This window comes from Podarcis pityusensis, assembly GCF_964106645.2.
Source record: "Podarcis pityusensis genome assembly, chromosome: 2".
Lineage (NCBI taxonomy): Eukaryota > Metazoa > Chordata > Lepidosauria > Squamata > Lacertidae > Podarcis > Podarcis pityusensis.
Genome location: NC_138029.1, coordinates 22,496,530 through 22,523,607, shown reverse-complemented (window position 1 = coordinate 22,523,607; position 27,078 = coordinate 22,496,530). Strand labels below are relative to the sequence as shown.

The following is a 27,078-nucleotide window of genomic DNA, read 5'->3' as shown; positions in this document are numbered from 1 at the left end:
GAGAAAACATTTGGTGAGTTTTGGGAGTCAAAATGGTTTCAGGGCGGGCTTCCTGTGCTACTCCAGACATGTGGTCCACATATCTATGTTTGTGCTTGGTTGGTACATTTATGAACATTTATTATATATAGGTAAAGGTAAAGGGACTCCTAACCATTAGGTCCAATTGTGGCCGACTCTGGGGTTGCAGCGCTCATCTCACTTTATTGGCTGAGGGAGCTGGCGTACAGCTTCCGGGTCACGTGGCAAGCATGACTAAGCCGCTTCTGGCAAACCAGAGCAGCGCACGCAAATGCCGTTTACCATCCTGCCTATTTATCTACTTGCACTTTGACGTGCTTTCAAACTGCTAGGTTGGCAGGAGCAGGGACCGAGCAACGGGAGCTCACCCCGTCGCGGGGATTCGAACCACTGATCTTCTGATTGGCAAGTCCTAGGCTCTGTGGTTTAACCCACAGCGCCACCCGCGTCCATATATATATATATATATATGTGTGTGTGTGTAACCTTAAATTTTTTATTACAGTAGACATTTCCCATTTAGGATGATCTGTAGGATGCAGGACCACCAACACCTTAATGCCACACAGTGCTTCTCTCTCCCCTCCAAGCATGTAGAAAATTAAGACTGGATCCACATAAAGGGGAATACTTGATTCAGGACAAGCCAGCAAAAGAGTCTGCTGAGCATGAGAGCATCTGTTTCTCTTTTGCATTCTGCCACAGCGTCCTCGTCGGTCGCCCTTTTGCAATAACTTTTGAGTCCCACTGCTGTCTCTGTTGCAAAATTAATTAATTATAGAAAGAGCCTATGAGACACAAAAGCGACCTCTGTTATCTATCCATCCGTTCAGATGGCTGCCATTCCAAGTGGAGAGAGAGAGAGCCTGGCAGAGAGAGGAAGGAAGGAAGGAAGGAAGGAAGGAAGGAAGGAAGGAAGGAAGGAAGTTATGGGCTATTACTGTTGTGGCATCATCCTCATTCCCTGCCTGGGCCTTTGGTGGCAAAGGATGGCAGGAGCAGCTCCACAGCCACCAGCAAGGTCACCCTGTCACAGCGCATGGCATGGAGGGAGGCAGAGGATGGCAGAGATTCAGGAGTGGGCGCTGAGAACAATGGTTGCAGTCAGGAGAGGAGTGGGAGGAAATGAGATCAGAGATAAGTGTCAGAAGAAAGCAGAATTCATGGGCACTCACTGCAAACAGGGCCTTCCAGCCTCAGTTAAAAAACAACTGATGGGGGCTGATGTGCTGAAGGCAGCAGTCCTGGGGCAGGATCTGTCTACTGGCAGTTTCTGGGCCAAGCAGGCCCTATGGAAGGATAGGCCATAGGCCAAGGATGAGGCACGGAAGGGGCACCAAGAAAGCAGCAGTACCCCCGTGCAGCCCTTTTCCTGATTGAATTCCCATTATGCTTCATGTGATCTTCAAAGTTAATTTTTAAAAAATGGCAAAACATTATTACCCTTCTGAAGCACAGTATTCTGTAATCAACAAAACCCCTTTGGTGTTCAGAGTCATAGGTGCCAGTGTGGCAACTTCACTAGAGCATCACAAAAAAGGGAGCAAGCTGTGCACATGTGCATTGAAGAGGAAGCATGATGCTGGAGCCAAAAGTCTGCAACTTGCAAGTCTTGAAATGAGTATACAAGGTGTTAGGATGAGGTAACTGGGTTAGTCTCTTGTCTGGGTGTGAATGTGTGGTCCGCTGAGGTTGTTGGGACAAAGAAGTCATAATGACTGTTTGCAACGTTACTGAATATATCAAATATAGCAGTTTTTAGAGACCGTAACTCTTTCATTTTAAGCAAGGATATAAATCACCACGGGATCCAATCAGATTTGACCTTTAAGTGCTCTACTACCCAATTTGGACCAGGACCTATAGCTGTGACGTGTGATCTCCTGGCAAGAGTTGGGAATCCAGAAACAACTGGAAGGTTTATCATCACTAGTTAAAACATCCCACTCCTCTACTCTAGCTCTGGTCCAAAGTGCCCCAACAGAGTTGTTGAGGAAATATACAGGAACCACGCAAGTGACTTTCAACCTGCTTAAAACTTGAGTTCTTAAATGCCCAAATCCTACCCCAAGATTGGAACATCTCTCAAGCGCAGCAGAGCTCCTATCCAAGTCAGCTCAAAGTCCTGCCCAGATGAGCCACAGGTGAGAAACTCAACATGGCGGCTACTCAGCCTGCCTTTAGGAATTGCTGGGCTTTAGCCACAAATTTCCCTCCACCCAACTCAGAGGGTGAATAAGACAGGAAATAGGTGACACCAAAGAGGAGGGGAAAAGTTACTGTTGATCTAATTATGGCCTCAGGTCGTTTCTTGGCCTGTAATACGTTAAGAGTTTGATTATAAACTCTTCATTGTTCACACAATCCCAAAGTGAGAAACACGTAAACATAATAAAAACAGTTCAATTAAATATACCTTGACTAATTTGACATCAGAACATCTAATTGTTACCTGGTTATTTCCAATCTCTGCAGGGCCTTGATCTCATAGGCTTCAGGGGACCTCTAATTTACTCCTGTCCTCCCTAAACTGTTTGCAATCTTTTTCTAATACCCCCCATTATTTCTTCAATCTTCCTCCATGTGTTCTGATACAAAGCAGTTAGAAAGCCAGAGATACATTCTCTGTTTAATAAAAATCATCATCACCATTTCATATTGTTATGGATTTGGAAGGATGCACGGTAATAGGGGAGGTAAGTACCTAGAGCTGCCCTCTGCTGCCACCCTGTGCCTACTAGCAGTAACTACACGAGGAGAAATAAATCACCCAAACCAGGAAATTTGCATCCTCTTCATATTCAGATTTGATGACTGCAACAGACTCTAGAATGGCTGCTATTGAGAGGATATTACAATTGGTCCAGAATGTGGCTGCCATAATTTTAAGTGGGTCAAACAACTTCTTTGCGTTGTTATGGTCCAAAGGAAGGCAGAGTAATACGTTTGGCACCAGCTTGGCTGCAGGAGTTGCCAGAAGTCAAGTGTACAACGCGCCATCCAACAGTAGATGTAGAACGATGTAGGGGGTTGCTAAAAGGGACCAGGCATTTCAAATGTAGTACGTTGGTCATTGCTCTTTTGCCTTGCCTGCCTATGCATCCCAGGGCCCCATTCAGTGGGCTCATTTTAACCTATAAAGTTGCAAAACAGCCAAGGACCCCAGTACCCGGAACACAGCGATCCCCGAGTGTGCTCGAACCACCAACCTTCTGGTTAACAGCAAGACACACCAACTCATTGTGCCACTGGGGGCTCTACCTGTGGAATTGTCTCCCCAGAGTTCACCAAAGTGTATGGGGCCTGTGGTGTATGGGGGTTACTTACTTTTGTATAGGGGCATTTTCTCTTGGGCTGCATCCAACAAAGCTCCACTGGCACGTCAAACTTGTATGCATGCAACAGATCTTCCTCTTCCTCTTCTGTCTCCTCCAGCCCCTTCCCCTTCCCCATCAGTGCCAGGGGGTGGGAGTCACATCTTTTGAACGAGTTATCAAAAACCAGGAAGTACATCTGTGTGGCTTGGAGAATGGTTTCCAAACCATCTTAAACACAGTACTACCTTGCAGTACTTTCACCAGTCATAGTGCGAGTTCTTACCTAGAGATCCACATTCTGGTGGTTGTGGATTAAACCAAGGTTCTGCTATGCTCAGTGAATGCAGAGGGGGGTTAAGGCCAAACACAAGAATTATGACCCAGATTGGATCATCATGTTGTCATGTATATATACAAGCAACATCATAAACTAAGAATGCAACCCAGACCATGTCCACCCCTATTTTTGCAAGGCTAATTGGTCTTCCAAGAGAAACCTTCAATTAGATTCATGATGTAAACAAGCGATGCTGAAATGCAAGGTAAGAGGCCTTGCTCCAGACCGCCATGGGCAGGCATGATTCACCTACAGTACATTTGCACCGGGCATTAGTTTGACAAACATCCAATTAGAAGTAGTACTTCCTCTTCCACTTAAGGACTATGGTGACTTTGTAAAGCACATCAAAAACTAGCAAAATAATTCATATTTAGGAAAGCCTTCAAGTTCAATGAAGCTTACTCCCAGGTAAGCAGGTTTAAGTTTGCGGCCTAAATGTTCTTTTCTTTATACTGGGTTGGATTTACTCTTCCTTCTGCTAAAAAGGGCTCCTTCTATTTGCTGAAATAGCTTTGATCAAGGGGAGACTTCTGCTAGACGAAGCAGTAGAGTTGTTGTTTTTGCTGTATTCCTCTTTCCTCTATAGCCTTCAGGATCACCTCAGATGCTCTTCCGAAGGATCCCTCAACCCCCCCAGAGCCAGAGCAGCCTTTTAAGGAACTGTCAAAAGAAGGAAAAACCCTGCTTAACTCCAGTGGAGCGTTACATGAGTGGAATTCCACTCAGCCCAAGTATGAATGTGATCAAGTAAACTTTTTGTATTAGAGGTGGGCAAGTTTGAATCCTCCAAAAGCTGTTATAATACAGCTATATCTGAGAAGCATAAAAAAGGAACACAATGTACATGCTTCTCCCAGGCCCTAGCTACTTCCAGAAGTAGTTACTGGTCAGTGTGAGGACACATCAAGAGTTCATTTCCAGTGTGCAGGCCCACACAAGTGCAAACTGAGTAGAAACAAAGTTGGAGGTGCTTTGTGCATCAATTGATCCAATCCACCGCTTGATCTATGAAACCTGAAACTAAAGCATCCACAATACGCACGTGGCCAGCCTCTGCTTGAAGATACACCACTACATTTAGCCTAGCTCTCTGGAGCACAAAGTAACAAGTCTCTGCTAGCTTCTATGGCAGTCCTTAAAGTGCCTGATTATTTGCTTACACCCACACCCACCCAGTTCCTTACCTCATACAACCTTTTTCCAATACAGCTGACCACATCTTTGTTGCCCTCCACCAAACCTATTCAGTTTGTTCAGCTCTTGTTAACCATTTTGTCGTTGTGGCAAATTTGGAAACACAAGAAACTGTTCTGAGCTACACACACACACACACACTCTCTCTCTCTCTCTCTATCACAGAGGCAAGTACACCCCGCCCCACTGCCATGCAGCCAGTCTCTTTCCACCCACCAGCAATTAGCTTGAAAAAATGTGTTTTATCTTTTTCTGAACCCTAATTTGCAGGGAGGGAATCTTCCTGGAAACTCCCCAAGGAGGTCACCCACAAATGATGGGGAGGAGGGGGATCAAGGAATGTTCTCACCAGTGAAAACACGTCACATGGCATTCTTGGCTTCTAAACATTGAACACATTTCCCATTACTTCAGTCCTGCCCACAAACGTGAGGACTACCAATAGAAATGGCACTCTACATCTAAACATATATATTTCCAAGTTCCACAGTCAGTATGCCTAAATAACGGCTAACAACAAGACATCCACCCCTTAAAGTCCAGCCCTTTAAAAACAACACTCTAAACCAATAACGCATAAAGACCAGCTGTAAATTTATTGTGTCAATAGTAGAAACTGGCATCATTCAAACCATCTCTTTACATAGGCTTAGGGGGTGGTCTTGGTGCAGCACCCTGGGGGAAAAAAAGAAAGGTTGTGTTAGGGGACAGTCATTTAATTATGACACAGTTATTTAAATCAAGACAATACTCAATTGCCATCACAAGACCAATTTGATACAGGTGAGTTGCAACAAATGAACAATGCAAGGGAAGCAGTCTGGGGAGCTGGCCTTGCCCTTTTGGCATCATCTTCAACTTTGAGATTAGGCATTTTAATGAATCCTGGCTTATGTCACTATACATCACCATGTACACAGGTGGCACAGTAGGAGCTGCAGTGCAGCTGCCTCCTGGGGCAGACTGTGGCTCTATAACAGCCTTTCTCAACCTGTGGGTCTCCAGATGTTGTTGAACTACAACTCCCATCACCCCTAAGAAGGGCAGAGCTCAGGGATGATGGGAGTTGTAGTCCAACAACATCTGGGGACCCACAGGTTGAGAACCACTATAAGGTTCAGTAAGAACCCGGAGATGCAATTATTCCTGCAACATTCTGGTGCCTGTATTCCGTGTTATTTCCAAACTCTTCCCCATGTAACTTTTCATTGGCACTCAATACAAACTGCAAATCTCTACTGTAAGCCACACACAAGGCTTCCTACAAAAAAACTGGGAAAGGATGTCAGCTGGTATAAAAGGGCATAGATCAAGAACCTCAGAAAAAGCAGACACACAAAAACCCCATGTTTTTTTAAAACAGGGGATCACAGGAAGGAAAGTGCTCAATTTTTATGCTCGGGACATTTTGTTACATAATAATGCAATATCTTAGTGCAAAGGGGCATTTCAATGCTGATGGTGCCTCACCAGCTAGGAGGTTTTGAAGTGCATAACTTTAAGAACAGCTTTAAGACAATACACTTACAGCAGGCCTGAACCGGGGTGGAGGGGTACGGTCCTTCCGGGCCTCACGGGAACGGTTCCTCACCACCTTGCTGTGGATGGCACAGCTAACACAATAGTGAAGCTTCACATAGAGTTTGGGCAGCACATATGCTGGAGAGAAAGGAAGAAGCAACAGAGCTAAGTACACAGGCATGCAACGTTTGCATCACAGAAAGGCAAAATCCAGTTCTTATATAGCACCCATGAAAAGCTTCCGAAGTCTTCCAATGGATGGAGTACTGCCGGTTAAGCTCATTAATGGGCTCTGAATTTTCCAAAGGAAAACCAGCATATAAAATAGTATTTTAAAAGAAAAATATTCAGGAGCTTAAAACTTTAAAGGGAAGTATGCCTCATGTTTATTCTGACAGAACAAAGCAGACTAAGCATACAACACACTTCAATTAAGAGTCATCATGGGATTTGATTTCTGTTTTTACACAAAGAAATCCATCTTCATTCCACCCTTCTCAAACTTTATGAATACTGTTAAATCAGAAGTAGTGTATGGAGACATAAGATACTTACAGTCAAACACACTTGCTTCCGAGATATCTCGGACTGCGGCTGCTTCTACTATGTTTCGGATGACAAACTTCTTAATGGCCTTGTCCTTCGGGACGCAGCGGGCACAGTTGGTACAGCGAATAGGCTGGACATGTCCCCGGCCCTTCTTGGCTCGGCCGTTATTCCTTCTCTTCTTGGTCTGTTTAAAGAGACAGAAATTTATAAATATTAAGGTATTGGAGAACCAACATAGCACTACAGAACACAGGAAAAGCACTGCTCAATACCAAGCAGTATATTCGAAATACCTCTCACATGGGCATCTCTGGTAAGCATCAGCTCCAGAGATAGACAAGGAAACTTTGCAGCAAATAAAACAGGCATAGGCAAACTTGGCCCTCCAGATGTTTTGGGACTACAATCCCCATCACCCCTGACCACTGGTCCTGTTAGCTAGGGATGATGGGAGTTGTAGTCCCAAAGCATCTGGAGGGCAGTTTGCCTATGCCTGAAATAAAAGCAGAGATCCCTAAAATCACCCAAATTCACACCGTAACTAACGAATAAGTCTGAACGTTCAGTATACCTCTGATAAGCTGTTGAAGGGGTCAAACGAAGCTAATGGATTTAAGTACCATAATGTCCTCACCTGTGAGCTTCAACAGCACTGGCTTCTGGTTCATTACGATATATGGTGACAGCTACTAGCTTAAATCATGGGCATAGCCAGGAGTGGAGCAGCTAACCTCCCCAATAAAAAAAAATAAAAATGGCTTAACTAAAAGCAGAAATAATCAGAATATTTGAAATTGAAATGCTCTCTGAGATCACTTGGGATGTTGTGGCATGTTCTAGCAATGCAATTGGCAACCCAGCTTCGTGATAGGTGTGGCTTCTGTTAAGTGACCCATTGTGTCGCAGGTAGCTCATCCTGCCCCCCCTTAACATAAATCTTGGAAACACCCATGGCTTAAATGATTTTGAAAAGAAAGAGTTGCGACATTCATGGCAGTTAAATAGGATTTCCATGTTATTATAGATTTTACCCATGGACATCAGGCACTGATAGTAAGAAAGCACCGTTGCTTTTGTGTCCCATTCACAAGCTTTCCAGAAGTATCTGCCCAACCACTTCTGGATACAGAATGGGCTACAGTGGACAGCTGTAGGACTGATGCAGCTGGCCCAAACATGAATTTGGAGACCTATTTCTGAACCTTTTCCATATATCTGCATAGTGGTCATGTTCCTGTTGTGACCCACCCTGGATCAGGCCATGACCCATCACTGGAAGTCAACTTTTCACAACCTTTTGTCCTCCAGGTGTTTTGGAGTGCAACTTTCGCTATCCCTGACCACTTTTAGAGGAGTTGTAGCCCAAAAAACTTGCAGATGGCCAAATTGGGGGGAATGAGTTAGGATCCCAAACAGTACACACTCCATTCTAAGTGAGATCAAATGGCACTCTGCAGTATTTCTGCTTCTTTAAGTGTTTGTTTGGTTTGTGAAAAAGAAACTAAGTAACTAAAAAATAAAATGGGTTTCTTGTTACAGGCTGGGATTTAAAGTGATTCCAGTGACACATTTTTTAAAATGTTTGATACCCCCCCCCAAAACTAGGTGACAGAAAGATAAGTAAGTAACGTGCTAACAAATAAAGCAGTTCCCATGTTAAAAGGTGGGTTTAATGGTAATTCCATTCTCAAATCTGGCCAGTGTTTGCAGCCTCCTCCCAGCTTCCTAGTTATGGCTGAGCAGGTGCATCATAGAAGGTTAGCAATTCCTTCCTCCCCCCCTTTCCACACTACCACTGCCTATTCACATGCAGCAGGGTGACTTGAACCTTCAGTATAATGGTAGAGGCTGAGGTGTTCAAAGAACCAGAGGCGTCATAACACTATTTTCACCTGCAAAATGTGTGTGCACTATGCCCACTGCCACTCACCTCCTAGAGCCACACCAACGCATTTTTTTGCGAGTTCTAGTTATTTATGTATATCTACACCCTGCCTTTCATCATGGGACTCCAGGAAGCATAGGAGCAATTCCCTGGCAATATCCCATTTAAGTGCAGACCAGACCCAGGGGCCTGCTTAGTGTCTGCAAGGTGTCTTCAAGTGCATCTTTTGAGCTCTCCCAGGCGCCAGTGATATCTCCTGCCCCCTTTTACATTCTTTAAATCACGCCTTTTCAGTTCAGTATTAAATCTTTCAGTTTGCAAGCCCAAGTCTGAGAGATCTGAACAAGAGGCAGCCAGGGCAGAATGTGAATGTTTTCAAGCACCAATCCTGTCTCTCGCTCTTCATGGAAAGGAGGGGAATCCTCATGTTCCCGGGAGAATGTTCATAATCATCATCATCATCATCTATTATTTATACCCTGCCCATCTAGCTGGGTTTCCCCAGCCACTCTGGGTGGCTCCCAACAGAATATTAAAAACACGATAAACCCAGAAACTCCCTAGCGAGCACAGGAGCCAACTCCTGGGGGGCTTTTCGGCTCCCCCAATAAAATATTTGAGGGGTCCGAGCCCCCCCCCCAAGTTGATGGCCATTGCCATTCAAAAGGTGTGCATGCATTGCGTCAATGTGATCGATTATTTGGGGCGGGGCTTACCTGCCCCCCACCCCACCCAATACAGTGGTACCTCGGGTTACATATACTTCAGGTTACAGACTCCGCTAACCCAGAAATAGTATCTCGGGTTAAGAACTTTGCTTCAGGGTGAGAACAGAAATCGTGCTTCGGCGGCGCGGCGGCAGCAGGAGGCCCCATTAGCTAAAGTGGTGCTTCAGGTTAAGAACAGTTTCAGGTTAAGAACGGACCTCCGGAACGAATTAAGTACGTAACCAGAGGTACCACTGTCTTTTATTCAAGCTACTCACCCCCAGCAAGCTAGATGAGGCGGGCTGCCCTGCAGGCAGTCATGCGCACGGAGGACGGGCCCGTCACGAGGCCCAAAGGGGTCATGAGAGGGAAGCCCGCGCCAAGAGAGCAGGAAAAAGAGGGGAGACGGGCTGTACCAACTGGAGCCCGAAAGGGGGGGATATGTGAGGAATGTTGAGGTGGGGGGTGTTTTGAGGGCCGAGACGGTGACCCGGAGCCGTTAACTCCAAGCCGTTCAAGGGGAACAGGATCGCAGCTCCACCACCAAACCCATTCAAATTCCTAGCTATTTCGCTCTTCCCGCTCCCGCCCTCTCAAACTCAGGGCTTTGGCCTCCATTCCCCTTTCTCCGGCCCCGCGGAGCTACACGCGCAACTCTACCCACCATTTCGGCGCTCAAGAAGAGGCGAAAGAGGATCCGGCGGCCGCCCTGCGATCCTTATATAGCTATCCCTCCGCGAGGCGGAAACGCTTCACCTCATTTCCGCCCACGGTGAAAAAAGAGGTTTTCAAAGAACGGGTTAAGGGGGCGGGGGGAGGTAACCCACCAGTGTGTTTCGTCCTAGGGACAGAGAAAGCAATGATGTTGGGCTTTCCCTCGCTCAGTCCCGACTCTGAGCCTTTTTTAAAAATGGGATTATATTCCCTTTCCCTCGTCTGCGGAATGATTTTTCAAAAAAGGAAGAAGTGGTTTGTTAAAAGCCCGGATGTTTCCCAGGATGCATCGGAAGAGGTGTAAGGGCGAACGTTCTTGTTTCAGCTGCAAAGATGCATGCCGGGAGTTGTAGTTCTTTCCCCTTTCTCGTCTTGCGAGGTAGCGCATGCAGGAAGACGCAGCAGTCTTCTCTCTTCCGCGAAGCGCATGGTCATGATGTCGTCATGAGAAAAACTGGCCTAGCCAGTTTTTTTGTTTTGTATTCTGCTTATATTTGAACTACTTTAGTGATTTCATTAATTTTTATAAAACTTTGGCTTTATTGCACTGAAGACTTGTAGCAACAATATTATTCTTTTTTTCTGAAACCATGGGCGTAGCACGCAGCTGCCTTCCCTAAATCAAGTAAATAAATAAAAATATGTTATAAGAATTTTAAGGTCTTTATAAATTATATAAAATAGATGCTCATAAATGTACCAAGTAATCACATACAAATATGTAAACCACATGTCTGAAACCCACAGAAAAGTCCTGAAACCATTTTGGGAGAGATCCCAAAATGACCTCAAATACTTCTCTGCAAGGTTGAAGGAAATGGGGAAACTCCCCATTGTCTCTTTGCTCACAAAGCCTGTCTCAAGGGCACAGTTAAGATATCAATAGGGTGAGCCTGTGACCTGGATTCATAACAAGAGAGTGGCCAGGATGCCTAGGTGATCCAACCAAGTAACCTGGCAGACAGGATATAAACAACTCACTGATTTCTGTTATGGTCTGCCCCTTCTCTGATGTACATATGACCTATGACATATGACCACTTCTGTGATGTATATATGATGTATGGAGGGGTGGTCTTGAGCTACAGGGTGGGCAGTTCAAAAGTCTATATAAGGGCTTGCACACCTTTGTCCTGGGTCCCGTCCTGCCCCCCCCCGGGTGTGTGGGGGAGCACCCTGTTGCAACAGTTTTAATAAAGATCAGGCTTACTTGCTGCTTTGCTTCTCAATATTCTGCTATTTTCTCCTTCCGATGGAGTACCTATAAAGGACTCTATAAGGGCTCTTGTGTACTCCATAAGGGAAAGGGATCAGTTTTTGTTTACAACAAATACTTCACCGACCAATCACATCACAGATAGCTCGGTTCTGCCCCCACCCCAAACATAAATCCTGGCTACACCCATGACTGAAGCCATCTAATTTGTGTAATCAAAGGTGCTACCTGTTAGCCAAGCACTCAGGCTGTGCTTCCAGGCTGACTGCAATCCTCCAGAATTATGCTGAGGAAAATGGTTCACTCACAATATGTATTTGAGACAGTTCTAAGGCATGTGCCATGGCGGAGACAGATTTAGGGCAGCATGACTGTTTTCCCCCACGCTGGGCACCGAGTCAAGAGGGGCACCGCAGGACATTGAAACTATGACGTGCACATGCAGAAAAGGTGAGAGGCAGGGGGAGCAGAATTTTGGTTTCACGGCACTGCTGAAATTTGAAAAACCAAAATCTGGCCATGGGCATAGATTGCTAGGCTAGACCTGTTGGGTGTATGTCTAAAACAAGGATAGCCAACGTGATGCCCTCCAGATGTTGCATTACAGCTTCCATCATCCTTGATCATTGCTGGGGGTGGGGGATTGCTGACTACTCCTACAGGCACTCCACTGTACAGTGGTACCTCTGGTTGCGAACGGGATCCATTCCGGAGCCCCATTCGCAACCTGAGCAGAGCGCAACCCGCGTCTGTGCATGCGCGGGTCGCGATTCGCCACTTCTGCACATGCGCGTGATGTCATGTTGCGCGTCTGCGTATGCACAAGCGGCAAAACCTAAAAGTAACTCGTTTCGTTACTTCCAGGTCGCCGCAGTACATATCCTGAAAGAACGTAACCTGAACCTAATCTAACAAGAGGTATGACTGTAGTGCCAAAAATATTTCTGTGCCTGCAAGACCCCCTGGAAATTTGTCCTTTAACAGCAACAACAAAACCTTTTCAAAATTTAAATGATTGAAAATAGCGTGGAACAACTGACCAGAAAGTCCTCTGAAAGGCAGCCTTGAGAACTGCTGTTATTGCTGCACCCATTTTTACACTTTGGCCATGCCCACTTTGATATGCAGCCCCTGGAGGGTTGATCATGATTCATGTGTCAGTGCAACCCTTGCCCCCCCCCCCCAAATTTAACCACCCCAGGTTAATGGTTGGCAGTCCAGGGCTTGAACACAAGGCTCTTGCAGACAGGCTGTCTTTCAGAACAAGATGGGAAGCTGTCTTCCCATGCTCCTAGGAAAACTGTTCAAAAACTTACTAGACTTCAGGAAATCAGTGCATAGGATCTAGGTGTACAAACTGCAGTGGTGACATGAGTTTACAAGCATGCAGGATAGTCTTGTTGGCTACACCACATGTTGGCTACTGGTAACAACAGTATATGTAAATGGTATTGCAGTGGCAAAATCTTATCTCTGACAAATATAGCTCCAACATTATGTGGTTGCTGAGAGTGAATGCAGACATGACGACTCAGAGATTTAATGGCACTAGAACAACCTATGTTGCTTTATATATGATTGTAAGTTACCACAATAAGATTTAACATAGACAACATCTTGGGATGAGTCTTCCTGACTTTAGATGACACTGCAAATGTGTCAGACACAGTTATAATCATTTAGCAGACGAGAATAGTTACACTGGCTCTGTGTCACATGCACAAGAAGATCATCAGAAGGGTTCAGAGTTATCGCAATAACTGAACCATTCCCTACAAATAGAATAAATAAAATAATTTTAAATAAAATTTATTTGTGGCTCAGTGGCATGTCTCAAATCATTTCTGAAATTAGCTTCAAAAATATTTCCTTTTGCCCCATAAAATATGCACACATATCACATACAATTTTTGTTTTGTTTTCACATGTAACTACCACATCTACTTGTTTTTATTTTGCAAAATATATTGACCCCAAAATGTCAACATTTACAGAATGTCATAAACAGAATATGCAAGGAAAGTTAGAATCAGAGGTGGCTGGTCCCAAAGATGACACGGTGTAAAACATGAAGAACCAGTTCAGTATCAGGGACAAATTCCGTATACACCATCAATCTGTACCTATAGTAAAACAACAGGCATTTGAGGATATGGCCTATAAACTTGAGTTTTTAGGTGGTAGCTTTATGCATGAAAGGGTATGATTTTATATTTGTTTGATAGGGCAAGGATGCATTACTTAGAACATGGGCATACTTGGTGATGGCTAGTTATTTAGTTTCATGTGTAATGATTTATGTTTCTGACCTGTTCCATCTTGGTTTCAGGTGAGCAACTCAAGTAAGGGCTAGTTGACTAATGTATATCCATCGCTTGATAACCTGAATGAACGAAACCCTCACAGACCCAACACCATAAACAGAACTGTTACATCGCCTCACATCACCTCTTTCAACAGTTTCAATAGATTCATTTCATGTCTTTGTTTGGCTCCAAGTCATAAATTATCAAAATGTTAACAACTCAGTCCTATATGCGTGACCACTCATAATCAAGCACCATTGAGTTCAATGGGACCAACTCCCAGGTACGTGTTTGTTATGTGTGTGTAAAAATGCAACACTTGGAATCAGTCTCACATACTTCTAAGCAGACATGTTTAAGATTACATTGTCACTGATGATAAATGAAACCATCTGCATGTGTTTGAGACCTAGTTCTAGAATATCGATAGAACAAGGCCAGCAAAAGTAAAATTACACATTTAATAAACTATATCCCTGGTTTTTAGTGCTCCATATTTAAGATAATCCAGTTAAGGTCTTACAATTCGTCCTTAAAATATACTGGTTCAAACTTTGGTGAATCTCTCAGGAAAGGAAATCCTACAGTTGTGGAGCAGCCAAGCAGAGGAGGTGGGAACAGCTTACTGTTCCTGTGATAATAATTTTGCAAATCAACACAGAATTATTAAGATGGCATTTTCAGTTGATCCTAGCTTGAGGGGTAGCATTATAAGAAAAGAAGAGAGATTAGCTAAGGTATACAAGGGGGGGGGGGATTCCAAGCAGCTTTGAACGTTTTCAGGTCAAAATTCAGACCCTGAATTCCCCTCTTAAAGTAACAGAAAGCCACTGCTGATGTTTCCCTAAAATGTGTGATTTCCATCCTCTACACACCAAAGATTACTTTGCCATCCTTGTCCTCTCTATAAAGTCTGATCACTCCCTAAAACATTATTTCCAGAGCAGCATCACAGCCTGTCGGTAAGCTAGTTAGGACTTACAGTGTGATTAAAATTTATGGTTTTGAGTCAACAAACAAGTGACAGTACTGAAACCCCTTTTAAGATTGCAAGCCTCCCTTGGTGGCCACTTTCGGACCACTTACAGAATGTCCTGGGGAGGCTGAAAACACACTCGATTCCAGCTACTGTATCCCCATTTCCACGTGGAGAAATTTAAAGCAGGTCTCGAGAGCAGCACGCTCGGCCACAGATGTCAGAGGATGCGACTGCGTTGAAAATCCGTTGCTCAACAACCTCGGAAGAGCAACTGGTCATCTCAACTGATTCTGTTACTTTTGGAATGGTTGTGGAAACAGGCACGGCGCGGTGCGTGATTTATTGTTGAAACGCTGTGCAGTGCAGGAAGGGAACACGGCGCCTCTTTCCGTTAAGGTAGCGCCAGAAAAGAGACCATTGGGGGGGTGTTGTTGTTTTTTGGGAGGGCGCAACTGGAACCAAACGACTTTAAACCTTGCAAGCCCCAGGATCTCGCTTTCTGCAGTGCCAGGGAACTTCGCCTTTGCCAAGAGAGAAAAGTCAAAACTCAACTGATCCAAACACCTCATAACGCAAACACCCCTCTAAGGCCGAGACGCGTCAAGAGTTAAATTGACTGGCAGCCCGATCCTCAAACCAGTTAAACAGGAGCCCTTGGATTTAAGCCGGCTTAGTCCTATTGAGTGAGAGCTAAGCCCTGCAGAGGCCCAGGAAGCCGAGAGGCGGCGGGGGGGGGGGGAGATGCAATAGCCCAGGCGCCATCCTGCTCCGCCCTGGATTAAAAAACCTCGGGATTTGAATTTTATTAAGGGGTGTGCAAGGGGGGGGGGTGGGATTGTGTCTGCAGGGCTCGAGATCCTCAGGGATCCGCGCGGAGGAAAAGAGCTGTGGGGAGCGGTGAGTTTCAGGGGCATCTGGGCAAAGGGAGAAGAGCCGATGCGGCTGCAAGGGAGGGAGAAAATGGGGGGGGGGGTGAATCAGGCGGAGCCGAAGAGCAAAATCCGGGTGGGGGGGGGGAGAGGGGAAGGCTGGCAAAGGAGGCAGCCGGAGGGGGGCTGATTCCTTTCCACGGATCTCTGCAGATCTGCGTGGAAAGCTTTGCAGGAGCGGGGGGGGGGGCGCACGCACACACACTCGTCTCGCCTCTTCTTTGTGGAGTTGGGAAACGACGGTCGTGGTCTGTGCAAGCACTGGGGGGGGGGGGGGCGCTTCTGTGGGGCCTGCTCCATGGAGCTGCTTCTCGCTCTCTCTCTCTCCCTTTGTCCAGGGTCGAGGCGTCCGCCCCCAACCGGCTGCGCCGAGTCCCAAGCAGCCAGGCTTCATGGATGCCATGCCTTAAATGCAATGCTGTTGCTGCTGCTACTACTAATAATAAAAAAGTGGGGAGGGGAGGCGGGGCGGGAGGGGTGTGGGGGGAGGGGAGCCATGGTGGGGTTAACTTAATTCCGTTAAAAAAAGAGAGAGAGAGAGACACAGAAGGAGACAATCCGGAGTTGTGTGTTTTGCTCGCTTGTTCGCCGAGTGGGAGGGAACGGAAGGAACCTTCTTTCTGCTGAATGGTTGCATTCAGGGGAAACTCCCTCCAACGGGAAAGGCAGGATTCCCCCAAAATGGGGTTTCTTACACCAGATCCGACCCCCCCCCCCCCGCGCGCTTTGCTTACGAAACACCCCTTTCTTTAGGACTCCCCATTTCCAGCCACTCACTGAAGGAAGAGAGTCCCAGCAGACTTTTGCTAGTTTCATTGGGGTGGGCCAGGAAGGGGCAATAGGATCCGTGCACACCCCATTCTCACGCGCTTGTAGGGCAAGCTGCTTGCAGGACTTGAGGTGGAGAGTGGGTTTTGTTTTTAATTGGGGAGGGGGAGCCCCAGTGGACACCGCTGCCTGATGGTGGTGGGGAGGGCGAGCTCTGCAGAAACGTATTTAACTCCTGAGCCGATTAAGGAATCTGCATGCTGAGCCTGCTTTTGCTCCCTGAGACAATAACACCTCTGTTCCCCCCCCCCTTCTGCTCCATTCCTACTCTCTGGGCTACTCTGCCTCTCATAAGAACTAAAAACAGCCGCCCTGCGACAGAAATAATTCAGGCAGCACCCCTTGATCCATGGATGGGAGAGGGATAAACTGTGTCCCAGCACAACCATCCAGGGAATTGGGTATATCTAATGTGACACTCGGAGGCTGAGTGAAAACATTAAGAATGATTTCACCACATGTGTGCAGTTGTAATAAACTGGGTAGCAAAGATGTCCATCTGCGCATGAATTTGGCAGACACTTGATGCCATGTGTTGCTCCCAGAGAATAACATGTATTTTTTGTATATAAAAATAAATCCAACAGATTGCCTCATAACAATTAGTTAGCACAATCAAGCCTCTTAAGAATTGATTTTCCAACATCAATGAACCAACTTCTGAAAGAAATAAAAAAATGGGGGGGAGGCTTCAGGAGTTGGACTGCTCCTGCCCTCATAAGTCTTATCAAAGGATTTCTGCTACTACAGTGGTACCTCGGGTTACATACGCTTCAGGTTACAGACTCCGCTAACCCGGGTTAAGTATTTAATTCGTTCCGGAGGTCCGTTCTTAACCTGAAACTGTTCTTAACCTGAAGCACCACTTTAGCTAATGGGGCCTGCTGCCGCGCCGCCAGAGCACGAGTTCTGTTCTCATCCTGAAGCAAAGTTCTTAACCTGAGGTAATATTTCTGGGTTAGTGGAGTCTGTAACCTGAAGCGTATGTAACCCGAGGTACCACTGTACTTAACCTGAGGTACCACTATATATAATTTTTTACCCAAGTTTCCCCTTCAGAGACTCAGACTGCAGACACACCATCCATTTAAAGCACATTAGCAACAACACCCCAAACCCTGGGTACTGAAGGATGCTGGAATTGTCGCTCTGTGAGGGGTAAAGCTCGTACCCTCCAACATTTCTCTGATGAAAATAAGGATGTCCTACCATACCTTCCAACATTTTTTCCAATGAAAATAGGAACGTCCTAAGGAAAAGTAGGACATTCCAGGATCAAATCAGAAACTGGGACGGCTTCTGTAAATCCGGGACGGTCCCTGAAAAATGGGGACACTTGGAGGGTCTACAAACTACAGTTCCCAGGGTCCTTTTCTGAGGAGGGGGAATGCTTTAAACGTAGGTTGTGTATGAAGCATCACGCCCAAGCTAGGCCTCATATGAACCTGGAACACACCACAACTTCAGCTATGAAATGTGTTTTAAGTGCCAGAAATCTGCTTAACCTGTGAAAGAATTATTAAATAATACCTGTGGGAATGCAGGAAGCTGCCTATTTGTCCATCTAACCCAGTATTGCTTGCTCTGACTGGCAGCAGCTCTCCAGGGCCTCAGGCAGAAGGAAGTCGTTCTCATGGTCTTGCTCCATCATCCTTTTATCTGGCGAATGAATCTGGGGGTCTTCTGCAAGCAAAATGCTCTGTGTCACTGAGCTGCGACAGAGTAGGGCTTTTAGGCATGGCGAGGGATGATGGAAGTTGCAGTCCAACAACACCTAGACGGCGCCTGATTTAGGCCCTTGATTGTGCTATGCTCAAAATATCCTCCCCTTCTGCCAGCCAGTCTGTCAAGAGAAACCACTGGTTGTTATTTCTCAGGCTAACTTCATATTGCAGGATTCTTTTAGGGCAGGGACAGAAACAAACAGCCCTAGGTACACTGTCCTAAGCAACCTGGAGGACATATGTGAGCCACAATTGTCAATAAGAAGAAGAAGAAGAAGAAGAAGAAGAAGAAGAAGAAGAAGAAGCAGCCACCCGTTAACTGGGTTGCTCCAGCCATTCTGGGCAGCTCCCAACAAAAAAACAGTAAAAACACAATACAACATCACACAAAAAACCCTTTCCTGAACAGGGCTGCCTTCCGACGTCTTTTTAAAAACCACATAGCTATTTATCTGTTTGACATCTGCTGGGAGGGCATTCCACTATCTTAAAGGGCCCTCTGCCTGGTTCTCTGCAACCTCACTTCTCGCAATGAGGGAACCCCCAGATTAATTTTAATTATTATTTTTCTCTTTCTTTCTTTCTCAGGAACAAGCTCCAAGTATCTGAACAAGAACTCGGGCCTTGTCCGCGACCCTGCTGTTCAAACCCACAAGCACTGTCAGGAGGGTATCCTATACCTTCACAAGGGTATATGGTGCAGAAAACAGGAAAAAATAAATAAGAGTAGGAGAGGATTCCAATTGTGAGAGTAGTTGAAGGGGCGGGCAGCTGAGAGGGTGGGGATAAATCCGTCTCCAGAAAGGTAAAATGGCTGAATAGTCGCGGGATGCGGCAGCTGTGGGTCTCCGGGTTCAGGAAAGGTTTGACAAGACGACGAGGCCAGTAGGGAAAATGGAGAAACAGGACCCGGCAGGCCCAAGGCCAGCAGAGAGCTTGGACAGAGCAGGAAGAGAGAGCTTTGCCATCCGTCCGGGAGCCATCCGGGAGCTACCTTGCTGGGCAGTGCCACGCCAGGAGGGCGGCATACCTCAGCACTTGCACACCCAGTGGCAGGATTTCCTGAAGACCATGCAGTCCCCTCACGCAAGATGGGGGAACCCGCCATTGCCAGAGCTGACCTCCTGGGACGACCTGGTTGCTTTCGAGAGGGTCTTTGGCGCCTGCCAGTGGCCCAGGGGAGATGCTCTGACCCGGCTGATGCCGGCCTTCAGCGCGGAAGCCCACCAGGCGCTGAGCAGCCTGGCCTCCAGAGACAAGATGGACTACGGGAAGGTGAAGGCCGCCTTCCTGCAAGGGAACTCCACCGGCACGGAAATCCATCGCCAGCGCTTCCGGCAGTTCTGCTACCAGGAGGCTGAGGGGCCTCGGGAGGTTTGCGGCCGGCTGAGGGAGCTCTGCCACTGCTGGCTGGAGCCTGAGAGCCGTACGAAGGAGCAGATTGTGGAGCTGCTGATCCTGGAGCAGTTCCTGACCATCCTGCCTCAGGAAATCCAAAGTCAGGTCCGGGATCGGAGCCCAGAGACCTGCGCCCAAGCAGTGGCCCTGGCGGAAGGCTTCATTCTGAGGCAGCAGGAAGGCGAGCAGCAGGAAGAACAGGTGAGGGAAGCAGCAAAGGCAAAAACAGGGTAAAAAGTGCAGGCCAGTGGTTCTCAAACTTTTTTCTCTGGCCACACTTTTAGAATAAAAACTTGCTCGTGCCACCACCAGATTTTTTACAGATTGGAAAACAGGATCTCCTAGCAGCGCTCAATATATAACATAAAGGTGAAGGTAAAGGGACCCCTGACCATTAGGTCCAGTCGTGGCCGACTCTGGGGTTGCGGCGTTCATCTTGCTTTATTGACCGAGGGAGCCGGCGTACAGCTTCCGGGTCATGTGGCCAGCATGACTAAGCCGCTTCTGGCGAACCAGAGCAGCGCACGGAAATGCCCTTTACCTTCCTGCTGGAGCGGTACCTATTTATCTACTTGCACTTTGATGTGCTTTCGAACTGTTAGGTTGGCAGGAGCAGGGACTGACCAATGGGAGCTCACCCCGTTGCAGGGATTCGAACCGCTGACCTTCTGATTGGCAAGCCCTAGGCTCTGTGGTTTAACCCACAGTGCCACCCGCGTCCCAATATATAACATAGAACACAACTATTCAATAAATAATAATAGTTGTGTTCTATGTCAATATATAACATAGAACACAACTATTATTATTTATTGAATTTATATACCACCCTATACCTGGGGGTCTTGGGGCGGTTCACAGAATAAAATCAAGATATAAAATCACAGAATACATACAGTGGTACCTCGGGTTACAGACACTTCAGGTTACAGATGCTTCAGATTACAGATTCCGCTAACCCAGAAATATTACCTTGGGTTAAGAACTTTGCTTCAAGATGAGAACAGAAATTGTGCTCCGGCAGTACAGCGGCGGCAGCAGCAGCGGGAGGCCCCATTAGCTAAAGTGGTGCTTCAGGTTAAGAACAGTTTCAGGTTAAGAACAGACCTACAGAACGAATTAAGTTCTTAACCCGAGGTACCACTGTATATAAAAACAACAACTCAATAGCTCCCCCCCCCAATAACATTTGAAAAGGGTATAGGATGTCAATCAGATCAACCAAAGGCCTGGTTAAAAAGGAATGTTTTTGCCTGGCGCCTAAAGGTATACAGTGGTACCTCAGGTTACATACGCTTCAGGTTACATACGCTTCAGGTTACAGACTCCACTAACCCAGAAATAGTGCTTCAGGTTAAGAACTTTGCTTCAGTATGAAAACAGAAATTGTGCAGCGGCGGCGCAACAGCAGCAGGAGGCCCCATTAGCTAAAGTGGTGCTTCAGGTTAAGAACAGACCTCCGGAATGAATTAAGTACTTAACCTGAGGTACCACTGTATAATGAAGGAGCCAGGCGAACTTCTCTGGGGAGAGCGTTCCACAGACGGGGGGCCACTGCAGAGAAGGCCCGTTCTCGTGTTGCCACCCTCTGGACCTCTCGAGGAGGAGGCACACGAAGATGATGATCTTTGTAAGATGATCATGGGACATCCAGGAAGTATAAAACAATGCAGCCATGTAAGAACGTGGATCATTCCCAAAATATAATTATAAATTACCATGTTACATATGTACCTTAAGTAGGTAAACAAACTCAACGAGAGGTGTGAGCTTGCAGTATCGCTAGGTGCTTTTGAAAAGATATCTGTGCATATTCGGCATAAAAAATATTTTGATACTATACTATTTACTACACTGAAATGTGTAAATGTTTCTTAGATTGTCCTTGAATCTTTCCACCACACTTGCCAGCCTCTCTTGCCACACCCTTTGAGAACCACTGTTTCTTTCTCTGTCTCCCCCTCTCTCTTTTTCTCTTTCTGCATGAAACCAAATGCCACTGCTGGGGTGTCATGTGGCTGGGGTTGTGGCTGCTGTCATGATGCCCTACTGCATTTAACCCAGTCCTGTCCATCTGGACTGGCAGGAAGTTTCCTACCCCGTTTTTCATGATCTCACACACAGGTTGTTTTTAACTCTGCCGTCCCAGGTCCATTGAATGGGTATGCTAGGAATCGAGGTTTTCATATATGCAAAGAACACCTTCTACTGCTGGGCTGCCAGCCTCTTTGTGAGCAGGACTTTCAATGCTGTTTCAGGGGCATGAGCCGTTCCGAGAGGTGGCTGTGGATTTTTCTGAAGCGCAGAGAGCTCCGCTGGATGCCAGGCAGAGGCAGCTTGGCAGGGAGGTCAGGAAGCAAGATAACGGCGGCACCTGCCTCGTGGGTAAGACTCCCTCTGTTACAATTGGTGTTGAGTCTTACATGCTCTTGGTGCCCACTGAAAATGTGCTTCTTCGCCTAGAGTGGAATTCCATTTTCCTCTCTTCCACTTGTTCTGTCTGCACAATCATTTCAGCTCTCCAGACGGAACGATGCCCCCTTTCCTCCCTCCCTCAATATGCTGTTCTGCAGATTCTCTGGACCCTCCCTAAGCCAATTTGAAGAGGGGGTGCATGGGAGAAGGAGATTAGTTGACACCATGGCACAGGGGCAAGTGGGGCTGGTTAAATGTATCCCACTCCTAGGGTGGATCTTCACTCATGGTTTTTAATGTTAAGGAATAATAATAATAATAATAATAATAATAATAATAATAATAATTATTTATTATTTATACCCTACCCATCTGGATGGGTTTCCCCAGCCACTCTGGATGGCTTCCAGCAAAATACATTGGTACCTTGGGTTACATACGCCTCAGGTTACATAATCTTCAGGTTACAGACTCCGCTAACCCAGAAATATTACCTCGGGTTAAGAACTTTGCTTCAGGATAAGAACAGAAACCGCACAGCGGCGCCGCAGCGGCAGCAGGAGGCCCCATTAGCTAAAGTGGTGCTTCAGGTTAAGAACAGTTTCAGGTTAAGAATAGACCTCAAGTATGAATTAAGTTCTTAACCCGAGGTACCACTGTATTAAAATACAATAATTCATCAAATATTAAAAACTTCCCTAAACAGGGCTGCCTTCAGATGTCTTCTAAAAGTCTGGTAGTTTGGTAGTTGTTTTTTTCTTTGACATCTGGTGGGAGGGCGTTCCAGAGGGCGGGCGCCACTACCGAGAAGGCCCTCTGCCTGGTTCCCTATAACCTCACTTCTCGCAGGGAGGGAACCGTCAGAAGGCCCTCGGCGCTGGACTTCAGTGTCCGGGCAGAACGATGGGGGTGGAGACACTCCTTCAGGTATACAGGACCGAGGCCATTTAGGGCTTTAAAGGTCAGCACCAACACTTCGAATTGTGCTTGGAAATGTATTGGGATCCAATGTAGGTCTTTCAGGACCGGTGTTATGTGGTCTCGGCGGAAGAGTTAAGGAATGGTTTTCATAACTTAGAAGGACACATTACATTCTACTTTTAACATTCATAATGTGCTATTAAAATGGGTGCTGAAGAGCAACCAGGAACCAGCAGTAGGGAAGCAGCATTTTTACAGAGAAAACAAGGAAAGGAATGTTTTTAATTTACAAGTATGCCCTGTGACGTTTTAGAACGATATACAGTGGTACCTCAGGTTACAGATGCTTCAGGTTACAGATACCTCAGAGGCTGCTACTTCTCCTTCCCTAATCATTGGGCTAGCCCTATACAGTGGTACCTCGGGTTTCAGACACTTCATGTTACAGATGCTTCAGGTTACAGACTCCACTAACCCAGAAATAGTACCTCGGGTTAAGAACTTTGCTTCAGGATGAGAACTGAAATTGCATGGCAGCAGCGGGAGGCCCCATTAGCTAAAGTGGTACCTCAGGTTAAGAACAGTTTCAGGTTAAGAACAGACCTCCAGGACAAATTAAGTTCTTAACCCGAGGCACCACTGCATCTAATATCGTTCTAATAACGTTGAAAAGGTCGGTGTAGATCCAGCCCTAGTTTTTTTTTGGCCCCATCTTCCTCCCACCTTTGCAATGGCCCACGGCCCAACATTGTCATTTGCCTCCTCACCCTCCAGGCACCACTAACACAGCCAGCAGAACCGAGGAGCAATTTGAACACCAGGGATCGAGGAGGGAAGACGTAGAGGAAGAGGCGGCAGCGCCCGCAGCCCCAGAGGGAGCCCAAAGGAAAGAGAAATCCCACCTCTGCATCGAATGTGGCAAGAGCTTCACCCGCCCCTCGGACCTGGCCAAGCACCTGAACGTCCACACAGGAGAAAAGCCCTACCTGTGCGTCGAGTGCGGGAAGAGCTTCAGCCAGCTCTCACACCTTACGAGACACCAGAAAATCCACTCGGGAGAGAAGCCCCACATCTGCTCCGAGTGCGGGGACACCTTCAGCCAGCGAGCGTACCTTGTCAGTCACCAGAGAAGCCATTCGGGAGAGCAGCCCTACCGCTGCTCCTACTGCCAGAAATGCTTCAGCCACCAGTCGGCTCTGAAGATCCACGAGCGGAACCACATGGGGCAGAAGCCCTACGCCTGCGCCGACTGCGGGAAACGCTTCGTCTCCTCTTCCTCCCTCACCACCCACCGGAGGATCCACACGGGGGAGAAGCCCCACGCCTGCAGCGTGTGCGGGAAGAGGTTCATCCAGCACTCAAACCTCGTCTCCCACCAGCGGACGCACTCGGGGGAGAAGCCCTTCTCCTGCAAAGTGTGCGGCCGGAGGTTCGCCTACCCTTCCGACCTCACCAGGCACCAAAAGATCCACACGGGAGAGAAGCCCTACCCGTGCGACGAGTGCGAGAGGCGCTTCACCAGGCTCTCGGACCTGATCACGCACCAGAGGATCCACACGGGGGAGAAGCCCTACCGCTGCATGGAGTGCGGGCGGAGGTTCAGGCAGAGGGGGGTGCTGGTGAAACACCAGAAGTGCCATTCGAAAGAGAACCCGAGAGGAGGCGAGTCGGTGGAGTCTCAGCCCGGCGGCGAGTTCAAACTCTGCGAGATCAAGCAAGAGAGAGAAGAACTGGAGAGCCTGGCAGAATCCAGTTTGATTCCCTCTCCCAGCTCCTGATGCTCACCATCACTCTCTTACGCCGCTGCACCAGAGGGAGGAACGATCTCGTAGGCTACCCAGAAGGGTTTTCACTGTGCTTTTATTTCTTTTCTTTTCTTTTTTTAAGTTAAATAGTTCCCCTTCTTTTGGTGCTGGCTAAAACCGGCTCCAAGAGCAGCTATCCATTGCCATCTGCCGCTTGGCCTGTGAACAGATGTTGGGAACCAAGGTGGAGTGTGTGCATTTTGTGGATGGGGAGAAAGGACGCAAGGAATACATGTATTCCGACGCTTCACATGGCTGACTGGCCTGCTGTCACGGTGACCTTTGGAAGAAGCGGAGGCGAGGTGGAACGCTCTGTGTACAGCAGTCAAATACACCTCTCTATAGCAGCTGGCCTGTCTGTGTTTTAGCTAGATGCGAAAGGGACGACAGGGAAATAGGATTTCCTCTCTGCTACCTTGAGGGAGAAGCTGGATGCAGTGGTCTACTTTGTACGTCTCCAAAGGGACAATGGCATCTTCAACGCCACACATTGTTGCTGGGCTGGGCTGGAAGTGAATGCAGCTGCCAGGGGAAAAAATGAAGCCAGGGGCTGGGGAAAGGAGTCAGGACCATAGCTGTCAACTTTTCCCTTTTCTTGCAAGGAATCCTATTCGAAATAAGGGAATTTCCCTTAAAAAATGGGAAACGTTGACAGCTATGGTCAGGACACCACAAGACCAATGGTTGTGGGGGGTGGGAATTGTATGTGTGAGGTGCGCAGCAATAATAATGGCACGGGCAGGTAAGCTTCCTTGAATTGGAGCAATGGTGGCTCCATCTTCTCCACATCCCTAGGCATTTGTGCAAAACCCAGCGGGCTGTCAAACAAGACAGGACTGCTGACAGTAACCTGCTTTTCATTCCTGCTCTTGCCACACACCCCTCCCCCTGATCACACCCAGACAATATGAGCTGGTCCTGCTCAGTTAATGATATAAGAAGTGGCTTAAAAAACCCCAACTCTGGACATTGGTAATGCCCAATCTGGCTGGCTGCAGCTCCTCAAGCTCTCAGACAGGAGTCATTCTCAAGCTTGCTACCTGAAATCGCAGGTGGTAGGGATTGAACCCAGGACTTTATTCCACGCAAGTCATGGGCTCTGCCACCGATTTATGGGCTCTGAGCTCTGTTGGCTACAGATTAGACCTTTTTTTTTTTTAATGCCCTGCGGCAAGCAGGCAGTCCCAGATCAATTGCCAAAATCTCTCGTTTTAATGTAAGCCACTTTGGGAGCCTCTGTGGCTGAAGAGCGGTGCACAATGCTCTAAATAAATACAAATAAAATATACTCATTGCCCTCTGCTACCCAGCTCATTAGCAGATCTGCAAATCTGAAGTAGACAACAGATTAATATATACCTCCCCATCTCAGTGTTATAGAAGGAGAAGGAATGCATGGGGCTGTACACTGGAGGAGAGGGGCAGGGCCTGCAGTAACTAAACTTGGCTTGTGAACACTGAGATCCTGGAGCAAACAGCAATAGGATTTGCTTGGCTTCTGTTCATTCATCCTGAGACTTTAAATAGGGAGATTCAGTGATGGGAAAAGTGTGTCCTGAGAAATTGCCTCTGTTGAAGGCCTCAGAGCCCTGCCAAGAGAAAAAGTTAGCAACCTGCTATATTCAAGTGGTTGGCCTCTTAAAACTATTCTTGTTAGCATCACCATTTGAATGGAACTATTTGGGTTTCTCCTGACAGCAGGCTAGAGATTAGGTTAGAGTAACTGTTTGTTGTTCCAAAGCTGCAAGGTATTTTTAGAATGAATTCACCCAAAACCTCGGAAAAGAACCGGCAAAAATACGTATGTTAAAAGAACTTTAGACAGGGACTGTGTGTACTTTATGATTCTGCAGAGGTTTGGGAATAAACATGTGGTGGACCTCACCTTTTAATCTGAAAGGTTTTTGACTTTCATAGCTGAGAAAATAAGCTTGAAAATTATGCAGATAGGAGGGAGAGCTCTGAGCCAAATGCGTAGTCACCAGGAGACAAATAACTGGTGCCTTAAGAGAACAATCCGAACCGTGTCTACTCAGGAATAAATCCTACTGAATTCAATTGGACTTACTCCTAGGTAAGTGGGTTTAGGATTGAAACCTACTCTCCCCATGGTTGAACAAGCAGAATGGTGAAAATGTATGCCGATTTATAGACACCACAGAGTATGTTTTCTTGGCATGGGACTTGGGTTTCCCCAGTACAGTTCCCACAGCCCTACTTTTATGGAACTTCTGATATATAGAAATACTTTCAAATGCGGATGATTTTAATAAATAGAATCCTAAAAATTACTCTGACCCATTTTTGAA

The 27,078-nt window shown here is 46.8% G+C and overlaps 3 protein-coding genes and 1 long non-coding RNA gene across 7 annotated transcripts in view; 2 read left to right on the top strand and 2 right to left on the bottom strand.

The window, feature by feature from the left end:
• Positions 1-5,449: 5,449 nt before the first annotated feature.
• On the bottom strand, positions 5,450-10,314 carry RPS26 (ribosomal protein S26). Its single transcript, XM_080995127.1, has 4 exons — positions 10,199-10,314; positions 6,949-7,126; positions 6,401-6,531; positions 5,450-5,547 (listed from the first exon to the last, which is right to left on the bottom strand). Exons 1-4 carry the CDS (start codon positions 10,199-10,201, stop codon positions 5,512-5,514), a joined length of 348 nt encoding a protein of 115 aa, XP_080851253.1. The 5' UTR covers positions 10,202-10,314; the 3' UTR covers positions 5,450-5,511.
• LOC308471274 lies at positions 7,133-10,225 on the top strand. The gene is made up of 2 exons (XR_013982866.1): positions 7,133-8,008; positions 9,156-10,225. It is a non-coding gene; the product is annotated as an uncharacterized lncRNA (long non-coding RNA).
• Positions 10,315-10,491: 177 nt separating the features above from the next.
• The window catches only part of IKZF4 (IKAROS family zinc finger 4), an 86,978-nt gene continuing 70,391 nt past the window's right edge, over positions 10,492-27,078 (bottom strand). The window contains exons 10-11 of one of the 3 annotated variants that reach the window (XR_013982678.1): positions 18,037-18,349; positions 13,258-13,587 (exon numbers count right to left, since the gene is read on the bottom strand). The gene's annotated coding sequence lies outside the window, so the exon portion shown is untranslated. Of the gene's footprint in view, positions 10,865-13,257; positions 13,588-18,036; positions 18,350-27,078 lie in introns of those variants that run through there. The other 2 variants (XM_080994654.1, XM_080994655.1) reach the window with 2 other exon arrangements.
• On the top strand, positions 15,030-27,060 carry LOC308470918 (uncharacterized protein). Of its 2 annotated transcripts, none has more exons than XM_080994617.1 (4): positions 15,030-15,145; positions 18,819-19,829; positions 21,887-22,013; positions 23,739-27,060. In XM_080994617.1, the coding sequence occupies exons 2-4, from the start codon at positions 19,125-19,127 to the stop codon at positions 24,740-24,742; spliced, it is 1,836 nt and encodes a 611-aa protein (XP_080850743.1). In that variant the 5' UTR covers positions 15,030-15,145; positions 18,819-19,124; the 3' UTR covers positions 24,743-27,060. The 2 variants fall into 2 exon arrangements, with proteins under 2 accessions (XP_080850743.1, XP_080850742.1); XM_080994616.1 differs by having other exon boundaries at positions 15,030-15,646.